General features: G+C 41.1%; 1 protein-coding gene across 23 annotated transcripts in view; it reads right to left on the bottom strand.

Moving 5' to 3' along the window:
* The window catches only part of Clasp2 (cytoplasmic linker associated protein 2), a 172,202-nt gene that overhangs the window by 123,529 nt on the left and 37,145 nt on the right, over window positions 1-11,528 (bottom strand). For all 23 annotated transcript variants that reach the window (XM_029481868.1, XM_029481874.1, XM_029481876.1 and 20 more), the window contains one exon: window positions 3,704-3,774. In XM_029481868.1, the coding sequence (XP_029337728.1) occupies window positions 3,704-3,774 (71 nt within the window). The remainder of the gene's footprint in view (window positions 1-3,703; window positions 3,775-11,528) is intronic.

Here is an 11,528-nt window from a genome sequence, read left to right as displayed (position 1 = left end):
TGTCTAGTTCTAAATCATGTGAGGTACAAATCAAGGCCTTCTACAAAGAGCTATAAGCCAGCTAGGGCCATGTGAGTAGCTATAAGGGATAGGGGGGGGGGGGGGGGGGCAGGGAGGTACAAGGGGTTGTGGGGAGAACACGAACACATGAAGCAGAACACAAACAGGATTGTTTCTGGACAATATAACCCTGAAATCCAAAAAACAATGTCATCCAGATCACAGACTTCCAAAAGTGGAGAGCAAAAGAGAGATAAGCGACAGCAATGGCGATGTTCTGTACTGGGAGTCGGCAGCACAGAATTTGCTGGTCTCTGGCCTGGCCTAGACTAGGTCAGTGAGAGGGGGTGGGGAGGAGGCAAACGGAATGGGGAGGGGGAGAGGGAGAGACAGACAGACACACTGAAATTCATTCATTCATTTACTCATTTCAATTTATTTTTTATATTATGTGTGTGCATGTGTTCCTCAGTGACAATTTATAAGTACAGTGTCCAAGGAGTCCTGAAGAGGGTGTCAGATCCAGTCTAGATTCTAGAGCCTAGAACTTGAGTTACAGGCAGTTTGTAAGACACCTGATATGGGTGATGAGCATTAAATTCAGGTCCTCTGAAAAGTAGCAAGCAATCTTTAATTGCTAAGTCACAGTTAAACCTTCTCTCCAGTCCCCAGGTCCAGTTAACAAGTTTTCTTAACAAGTGTAAGTCCACCTAGAATTTATCAGTGAATTTAAAAATGATTCAAATTAATAAAGTTGTTTTTTGTTTATTTTTGAGGTGAAGTTTTTGATAGCTCAAGATGATGAACTCCTGATTCTCCTGTCCCTACTCTGAGGTCCTTCTTTAAAATACAAAATACAGCAGCACTGACTCAGTCGTTTAGAGCACTCGCTGCTCTTGCAGAAGAATCCCGGTGTTTCCAGCAACCCACACGGCAACTCAAGTTTCAGGGGCTCTGATGACCTTTTCTGGCCTCTGTGGGCTGCACACGCATGTGGTGAGCACATACACAAGCAGGGAAAATACACTATCCATAAAAATAAATCTTAACAAGGAAAACCCCAAGTATAGGGCTAAAGAAGCAGCTCAGAGGGTGAGTACATTACTGTTATGAACAAGGCTCAGAGTCTGAACCAGCACACGTACATATACATGCATGCTTGCCCCGGCTCGCTCCTTCTCCCTCCCCCTCTCTAACTTTCAATACATCATCAAAGTCTTCCGAGAGCATTAGTCCCCTCTCTGCTGCATTCAAGTCAATTTCTGAAACTCTGGATGTGAAATTGCCCCGCACAGACTTCTTCTAAACTCTTGGTTTTCACCTGCTGCTCATCAGAAAATACTGCTCAGTAATGAGCCTCAGTATCCTTCATTGCCTATGTCAGACAAGTGTGCCGGGCAAGCCTTAGGAAGCCAACTGCTCCAACCCTCACATACCAAGGGAACGTGGGAAGAGAGGTGAGGGGAACTCAGACACCTGGTAATTCTTATTTCACCCAATTCACCGACCCCGCTCAGCCAGAGACTCAGGAGGCTGCTACCAACCGAGAGAGAACAGCTCAGGGCAGCCCAGTTTCAGACACTGAGGACCGGTGTGTCAGAGAAGATACATGATTGTCACGTGCGTCACTGAAGGGAGTGCTGTTTAATGCACTCCTGTCCACACTCCATAAGAGCCAGGTGTTCTCTGACCCCCTGGGACAGAGACCTCCCTCATGCTTACAGACAGCACATCCCAGGCCCGGCAGGAGACACCACCATTCTGACACAGACTCCTCACTGGCATCAACCTTTTGCCAAGAATTACAGCTAAGCAAGTGACATTTTGTATTGCAGGATATTTGATCACACTGTGAACCCAGAGATTGTGTTGTTTACTGGAAAAACCTGTTTCTAGTTGTGGTGTGGCTCAGCCTTAGCACACATCTTTAATCCAAGAGCTTTCTGTTTGAATATCGTAAACAGGATTAAATAAAGTCAACCATGGGTCAAGGGTTGGAGCAAGCAACTAGTTCACAGGAAGTGAGTATCAGTTTATTAAAGAAAAATGTAGGGCTGGAGAGATGGCTCAGAGGTTAAGAGCACTGACTATTCTTCCAGAGGTCCTGAGTTCAATTCCCAGCAACCACATGGTGGTTCACAAACATCTGTAATGGGATTCGATACCCTCTTCTGGTGTGTATGAAGATAGTCAAAGTGTACTCAAATACATGAAATAATTTTTTAAAAAAAGAAAAAAGAAAAAAGAAAAAAACATAGGAGATGCACAGGAAGTAGAAGGGAGGGACACTCAGTTTGAAGAAGGTTTTTTGAGATGTCGTGAGAGAGGGGCATTCCTGATAGGACATCAGCTGAGGAGGAAGGTCAGCTGGGTGCTTTCTCTGCCTCTCTGAGGTAGCAGGCTTTCATCCCAGCAACTGGCTCCTCAGTCTTCATTGGTAAAATTGAACAATTGATATTTTGTTTAAAAAAAAACAAAACAACACAACATTGTACAGTCATCCCTCCATAGTAACAGGACTGGTTCCAGGAATCTAGGGATGCTCACGTCTTTCTTACATAAAATGATGTAAATGTGAGATAACCTAGGCATGTTCTAGTTATAAGCAAACAATGTGGCACACACAAGCATGCTATGAAAACCCCAAGTTACAAAATTTAACAATTCTTCCTTTTCCTGCTGTTCTGGTTTCACAGACACCAACCAAGATAATGACTAGACCAGTTAGGATGCCGTTCTTAGACACCTTCTATTCAAAGAAGAGATGTGAGAAACAGCTGTTTGAGTGAGAACTGGTACCAACAAAGTCAATGTGTGCTTGGGACCTATGTTTAAATTAAGGTACACATGACCTTCGTAACACCAAATTGTCACCACACCTGACTCCCTGCAATATAACCAACCCTGACCTCAAGTGAACACAGAGAGAAAAGCCTAAATGATGTTTCCCTATTGTATGGCTTTAACTTCATACAACAAACTTTCCTCCAATATCAGTTACTCTATCAAGCTAACCCATTGTCTAATATGAAGCTGTTTTCCCACTTGAGGAAAAAAAATGTATCATCTTTAGGAACAGAATATATTCTTCACATATGTGGCTAATGAATAGGTAGATGCTATTTGATAAGACTACAAACACAACTTATCAACATTATAAAAAGAAAGGAATCACAAATCAAATGTCAACTTATCTGTGGACACAGACACTAATTCCAAACCTCCCTAAACTCATTCTATTTCAGCAGACAAAGATGACCACTGTAGCACAATTCCCGTTGTTTCTTCACCAGTACTGTCTCTCAGACTTGGCACACTGAGGAAAAGGGACAACTGCCCCCCACAGTGTCTGCTAAAGGCAGCAAGATGAAATAATTACTCTGACTATAAGAACACACTACACACATGGAACAAGCTCAAGAGGGTTATCAACCTTCAAGTACAAAGACAAAAAGTAAGGCCAGAAACATTATCCCTTTATACTACAATCTCATTATGAAACCTTCACGACTCCAGTGATGCGGATAAGATGTAGATCCAGGATAGAAGAGTCCACTGCTATACCTTAGCTAAGTTTATAAGCTACAAAAACAAAGCTTTTGAAATTAGAGATGCATACTTGGCTTGAAAACAAACTTGTATCCAACACTTCACTGAGTCATCTCAGACATGTTTAAGAGCTGACGAACTTAATTACTCTTACCTTTGCAGACGCTCAAAATCATACCGCCAGAATTCTGAACTTCATCAAATTTGGCAAGTATCATTTCTAATCTAGGAATAAAGAATAAATTGTTTTTAGATAGAGATGAACATAAACAATTCCTTTACCACATCTCTTGGAAAAAAAGAATCTAGGGCTTTGTCTTATTATTTCTACAAGTGACTCAAAAAAGAAGACTCAAAGGCCACTCTCTTCCCTCATGAGAAGTCAAATACAGACCTTTCTATGTATGGAGTTAGCTGACAAACAGACAACTCTCATACAAAGCAATTTCATAAAATTGATTTCTCCAAGTCCAGCAAAAAACCTTTTCTAGTTCCATCTTTGTAACAAACCCACTCGGACATTTTTCAGGAGCTTGTGAAACTCCTCTAAGGAGATGAAAGGCAGAGCCGAGCTGAAGAAAGGGCGCTGCTGGCACACCTGCAGCGAGGCTCTCCTGAACGACCTGCCTCCCACAGCACCATGTCTGCTAACTTTCTACACTCCTTCCACACTTCAACTAATGCTTAAAAAAATAAAAACAAAAAACCCACAAAACACATTTCCTTTCCTGTTTGTTCTGGGGTTTGTTTTTTTTTTGGGAGGGGGGTTGTTTTGTTTTTGTTTGTTTGTTTGTTTGTTTTTCGAGACAGGATTTCTCTATTTAGTCCTGACTATCCTGGAACTAACTCACTCTGTAGACCAGACTGGACACAAGATCCCTCTGCCTCTGCCTCCCAAGTACTGGGATTAAAGGCATGATCCACCACTGCCTAGCAAAACACACATTTATTAGAAATAAAATGCATATTCAATACAGAATGAAATTTGGAATACAAGCAGGGAGGAAAAAAAATACCAACAGGTAGATGTGCCCTTACATATAATTTCAGTCATCTCCAGAGTAGTAAGCATACATGCAATATAAGCCAGCTATTGTACTACATTGTTAAGGTGACAGTAACATACTCCCCAATCAGAACATGATCCATCATCAGAACACGGTGTTCATTTTAAGAACGATGGAACTTGGTGTATGGTTGACACACGCTGTGGCTGTGGTCTCCACAAATGCTGAGCTACAGACATGGAGTCAAGTATGCTGTCATCCAAAAACATCTTAACTGAAAACAGAAAAAAAACTTAACTAACGTCTTTATTTGGTATGTACATTATAGACAATTTTAACTTTTATATTCAACTAGACTTGCAATATTTACATCATAATCTCCAGGACAATCTTTGGGACTCTCTCCAAGAAAAGTAAACGCCAAATTCTAACCTCAAACTGCTATGTTTACAGAGAGAGAAACAGAAGAGAAAGAGATGGAATAGGGAACAACAAAGCTCCTTTTCTGGAGGTAGCAGGAGTAATCTCATCAAACACAACAGAACCATGCTTCCAAAATGATCCACCTTCAAACAGTGATTGCGTTAAGTTTCTAATGTGCGCCATGCTGGGACTTACTTTCCTGAAGCATTTACATTCACATCGATCTTCCTATGGGATAAACGAAATCTTGCCATCAACGCTTTACTGTATTTAGTTTGCTTTTTCTTTAACTTTCTAACCTACTATTCTGAGTTATTCTCAAATTCATGATACATATTTGGGAAAGGAAGAGAACCATAATTCCATGGGTTTTAACTGCCAAATTTTTATCTGTGGCTTACTTTTACATTTCTTTCATAGTTGTATTTTCTAAAACATTGGTAAAGTCTTGATCCACATCTTGCCATTTCTTACTTATAAAGGAAAATGTTGGAAATGCCAATACCTATTTAAGAAATAACTAAATGTCTTTCATGGGCAACACTAATTGGACTTGTGGTTTTGGGTTTTGGAGGGAGGGGAGAAGGGTGGGAGGGTGGACCTGGGAGGAATGGGAAGCAAGTGTGACTGAGGTGCACTGTGTGAAATTACCAAATAATCAATAAAAATATTATGGAGGGGAGGGAAGGGGGGAGGGGAGAGAAAAATATATTTTTTAGCTAAAAACCCCTTAGGAACTCCTTATAAAACAATTTCTAAACCATACCCTCACCTCCAACCCCAACAGATCCAACAAGTACAGTTTATGTATCTACAGATGAAAGACACGGGTCACTTCATCTACAACACAGGACCTGCCACAGCGTTGAGCAGACACTGAAGTAGGTAAGGTGTGGGCATGAGATGCACGGGAACACTGGAACTGGAAGCTGACTCCTCAGAAGCAGTCCAGACGGGCCAAAGACAGGAAGCAAAGGGTTTAGGTTTGAGGACAAAGCAGAATAACAAGGCTGTGAGGAACGTGAGACTGCATGAAGAGCCAGCTGGGTTCCCACAGCAACACTAAAAGAAAAAGAAAAAAGCCTGACACCAACACTCTTCTAAAAATTAGGAAAATGGGAATAAAAAATGTAAGACAAAAAGCTCAAAGTGAGCCTGGTGGTGGGTGCATGCCTGTAATCCTGGCACTTGAGAGACAGAATGCAGGAAGAAGGCAAGTTTCAGCTATCAGTGAGTTCAAAACCAATCAAGGCAGAAGAACCTGTCTCAATAAATAACATACAGGAAGTTTGGAAGAGAAAAGGAGCTCGAAGGGAACTATAGTGAGGCAATAAAACACAGAGCAAGGAAGGGAGGCACAGGCAACAGCACTGAGCAGCAGCAGCAACTGAGACCGACCGCTGGAGAGTACAAGAATCTCCAGGAGCCACGAGAGGGCAGGAGAAAGGGGAACCTCCAAAGGCTTAGGCCTAGGCCGGGCTGGGAGACGGGCAAGGGCTTACTTTACACCTTCACCTTGCTGCAAACCTCACTTTCCTCCTTGTGCTCTTCTAGTCTCTCCTTGTTCTCCCTTCTTCCCAATCACTCTCCTTCAACAACCTTCACAGGAAACCACATTTCCTGTGGATTTATTTCCTTGGTATTTATTTAAAAATATTTAGTCTCCTATTCAAAACATTAGCAAAGATACACTTTATAGCAAATACAAGCACAGCATAAGTTCCCACACAGATCCCATTCAAGACTCCAACCCTCACCATTAAGCTTCAAACACGTATTTTAGAAATTTTTTTTGAGACAGGGTCTTAGTGTGCAGCCACAGCTGACCTGCCACTCCCTATAAAGACCAGTTTGGCCTCAAACTCAAACTCCACTTGTCTCTGCCTTGTGGTTGCCAAAATGAAAGGCAGTTAATTCTTAACAGAACATCTTTACATACATAATTTAAAGAAAAAAGAAGCAAAAAGTGGAAAGAAGGCTCTAAAACACTTTAAATAATTGTGTGTGATTAGCAAATTAAATGGAAGAAAAACACAACAAAGACATGGGTGTCCAAAAGAACAAAGCACACCAAGAGCACAGAGAAACTAGAGGAAGGTTCAGATTTACAGGCTAAGAAAGACAGAGATGGAAAAGCAACTGTACTGTAAGTGCAGTCCCAGTTCCCAGGTGAGGATAATATATTAAAGTTAGGTGTTCAGAGCACATCTTCTTTGGGCATTACCAAGACAGACTTCAATATATGCTTCATTGCCTGAAGTGTGTCTTTCAAAGCTGGAGTATAGCTCAGTGGTAGAATATCTGTGTTGCATGTGTGAGGTCTTGGGATTTATCACCAGTATCACAGTAAAAGAAGATGAAATTACAACTCAGTAGTTTATAGAATATTCCCCGAGTAGTATAACTATTGTTACAATTTTTACATTTTTATCATCTCAGTGAACACCCACACACCCGTTAGCAGTAGCTGTTCCCCATTTCCTCACTTCTCCCCGTCCTAGGCCATCTTTAATCCACTTCCTGTTGCTGCAGACCGTACATCACTTAGGAGTTACCTCATCAGGTCACTTTATTCAAATGCAATCATAAGAATGTGGAGCTGTTAATGATGGGTTCTTCATATTCCACTGCATGGATTTACTGCATGGATTTGAATATCCAATCATTCGCTGACAGATGTGTGGGCGAGAGGTATTTCCATGGCTTTGTGCTGTAACTAATGCAGTCAGGAACACTCACATAGAGGTCTTTGTAGAGACGTGTTTGTCTTGCTCGTACAGCTATGAATGGAACTGCTGGGTCATGTGATGGCTCTATTGTTGACATTCTGAAGTTATAATAAACTCTTTTCCCACGCACGGTAAACTTCCTGCCCCTCTTCAGCAATACTCCCTGTGCCTTAGCTTAGGTGTAAGAGCGGCTCTGTAGCTGCATTTCTGCACTGGGACTAGGCTCCACGACGCTGCATTTGATTAGTTACAGTTTTCTACACTGGTCTCTGACTGTTGCAAAGGGAAGTTTCTTTGATGAGGGGTAGGGGACTACATTCGTATATGAACATAAGGACAATTATTTGGAATGTACTCAAGATTATGCTAGGTTAGTAAAGTGGTGGGTATAGGTTCTTCTCCAAGCTCCAGGACTTCACTGGCCGTGGGAAGCTGGCTAGGTTTCCAATACCAGGCACAATTTCCCTCTTGTTGAATGGGTTTTAAGTTCAATTAGAGAGCTGTTGCTGACTGCCCCGGTATGCATGGCACTACTGAATCCTTGGGGCTATTGTGTCCTTCTGCTCATTGTTGTGGTTCATAGACATCACAGCGGGGTGGGAATGTTGGTTGACTCCTTTCCTTGAAAGCTGTATGGGGCCTTGTGGTACCGAGAAAACTATTCCTCAGGGAGGGAGCTTTCAGATGAGTTCCAGTGAAGGGTCTACCTGGGCCTAGTGCCTGACAGTGTGTTGTGCATTCACAATAGGGACTTACTTTCCTCCTCTAGGGGGCAAAATAAGGACTACAGCAATAACCTGTAATGTTTCAGGAGTCTCTTGGACAACTTTGGCCAATAATTCAAAGGAAGGCTTCTCATGTCTGGTGTTGGGAGTTTTCATTGGCTCTTAGACTTAAACTATGTCTGCATATTCATACAGACTTAGCACATAATACAGGTTTTTTTTTAGATAGATCGCTAATTCCCCACACACATTTCTCCCATTCAGAGCACTTGAACCCTGCTGTCCCCTCACTGTTGCTCTACCTCTACCTAACCTCTCCTCTAACAATGGTCCCTTTTTGCTTTGCTGTTTTCTGCAGGTACTCCAAGATATGTGTACACACTTGAAAATTTACAGTAGGAACTTATGATGAGAGAGAACATGTGACATTTGTCCTTCTGTGTCTGGGTTACCTCACTTAATATGATCTTTTACATTTCCATCATTTACTGGTAAAACTCATAATTTCCTATTTCTTTACAGCTGAGTAGTATTCCATGGGGCATATGTACCTCATTTCCATTATTCATCTGTCAATTGAAAGACATTTAGGTTGTTTCAGTCTCTTAAGTATTGTGAATACAACAGCAATGACCATGGCTGAGTGAGCAGCTATCTATGGATTATGATGCTAAGACTTTGGGGCAAATGTCCAGGAGTGGTAGAGCTGGGTAATATGTCAGATTTACTTTTAACTCTGAGAATCCTCTTCACTGATTCCACACTGGCTGCCCCAATCTGCAATCCCACAATGAATGAGACTTCCCCTTACTACCTCCTCCTTCCTCAGCCCCTCCAGCAACTGTTGGGAGACGCTCCACTGACCTCTGCCAGTCTGACTAGGGTAAGATAAAATCTCAGCTGTTTTCATTTTTATTTCTATTTTTAATCCTAGCTACTAAGGTAGATGGACATTTCTGAGATATCCCTTAGCCTTTTGTTTTCTTCTTCTGAGAACCCCTGCTCAGGTTGAAGGTGGCATCCTACAATGGGTCATTTATTTGCTTGTTTTGACTCACTGCTTTTTGAGTTCTTTATGTATTCTGAATATTAATATTCTGTCAGATTTATAACTGGCAACGATTTTCTCCAATTCTGTGAGCTCCCTCTTCACCCAATTAATCAGTTTGGGTTTTGTTTTGTTTTGTTTTGTTTTTACTTATTTTATGTACATGAGTACACACTGTCACTCTCTTCAGACACACCAGAAGAGGGCATCAGATCCCATTGTAGATGGTTGAGAGCCACCATGTGGTTGCTGGGATTTGAGCTCAGGACCTCTGGAAGAGCCATCTCTCCGGCCCCAATTAATAATTTTCTTAGCTGCACAGCAATGTTTTACTTTTGTGAAGTCGCACTTGTCAACTGTTGGCCTTAATTTGGGGCAAAAGGAATCCTATTCAGAAGACCTTTCCTGTACCTATATCCTGCTGGTACTGCCTGTGTTTTCTTCCAGCAGGTTTAGGGTTCCAGGCTTCACATTCAGTCTCTGATCCATTTGGAGCTAGTTTTTGTACAAGGTGAGAGAGATGGGAGGAATTTCCTGCTCCTGCAGTTCTCTAAGCCCTGCTCACTGAAGATGCTTTCTCCTCGCAGTTCCTGCTGGGCATTCAGTTTGGGTTTTGAACTTTTTTTTTTTTTTTTTTTTTTGAGACAGGGTTTCTCTGTGCAGCACTGGCTGTCCTGGAACTTACTTTGTAGACCAGGCTGACCTTGAACTCAGAACTTCACCAGCCTCTGCCTCCCAAGTGCTGGGATTAAAGGCGTGCGCCACCGAGCCTGGCTGGGCATTCTTATCAAATGTTGTGTGGCTCTCTGATTCTCTCCCACTGTGTCCCTGCCTGGTTTAGCACAAGCACTGTATTACGTGTGTTACTATGGCTCTCTAATACATGTTTACATCTGGAATGGTAAGCTCGCCAGCAGTAGTTATTGTTTCTTCTTTGTTTGTTTGTTTGTTTGTTTCCTCAGGATTGTTTTGGCTATCCAGGGTCTTTTGTGGTTCCATATGAATTTAGGATCTCTTTTTCTATTTTTGTAAAAATTGATATGGGTATTTTACAGGAGTTGCATTGACTCTGTAAATAGATTTTGGTAAATAGTCCTTTTCACAATATTAATTCTACCAATCCATGAGCATGGGATGTCTTTCCATCTTCTACTGTCTTTTCCTATATCTTTCTTCAGAGGTTTAAAGTTTTCATGATAGAGGTCGTTCACTCCCTTGTTTATGCTTATTTTTAAGATATTTTATTTTTTGAGACTATTGTATCTTACAGTGTGTCCAAGATCCTCTGTGTTTGTTATTGGTGTAAATAAAAATTATTAAGGTATACAAAAAAACTACTCATTTGTGTAAGCTGACTCTGTATGCTGCAACATTGATAAATTTGCTTATTATTGATAGATCAAATTATTAACATTTTTCTTTTGCAGTGTATGGTTTGGATTCAATTGTATAAAACCTGTCTAGTGATTTCTAAGTATTTTTACCACTTCAGCTCCTCTTATTCCTTTTTTTAAATTAAATTTTGAGTTTGCTGTGAGGGGGATAGAATTCTGCATATGGATATTTGAAATATACAGTAAGCACCCCTTGCTGTTCTACATGCTCTTAGCACAGCTGATATAAAAATAAGAGTTTATTCTGAACTCTCAGCTATGTTTCAGTGAGCCATGCACAGCACTGTGTAGGGCTGAGCTACTACACTGCTGTCAGCACACATCTTCTTAGAACATCTCAAGGAGAACATCTCTTTAAATTATTTTAAAACTATGGTTTAATTGTTCTTCAGTTGAGTATAAACAAAATGTAACTTTAGACTTAGAGAGCTCCATCTAACATGAAATTTGGAAACCATAGAGAGCAGCAGGAAAATTAAAGTTAGAATGAAGCCACCAGGACAAAAGGGTATTAAATAAATCATAAGCATAAAGCCAGTTCTTGACATTAAATATTTAAAAAGAAAGAAAAAGGAAAAGTGGCATAGTGAAAAGAGAAAAAGGAGGGTAAATAAATAAAAATAAGTCATATTTTAGCCTGTTGAAGTTTGATT

This window comes from Mus caroli, chromosome 9 (genome assembly GCF_900094665.2).
Source record: "Mus caroli chromosome 9, CAROLI_EIJ_v1.1, whole genome shotgun sequence".
Lineage (NCBI taxonomy): Eukaryota > Metazoa > Chordata > Mammalia > Rodentia > Muridae > Mus > Mus caroli.
The sequence above is the reverse complement of the archived record's forward strand: the minus strand, read 5'-3'. Positions and strand labels throughout refer to the sequence as shown.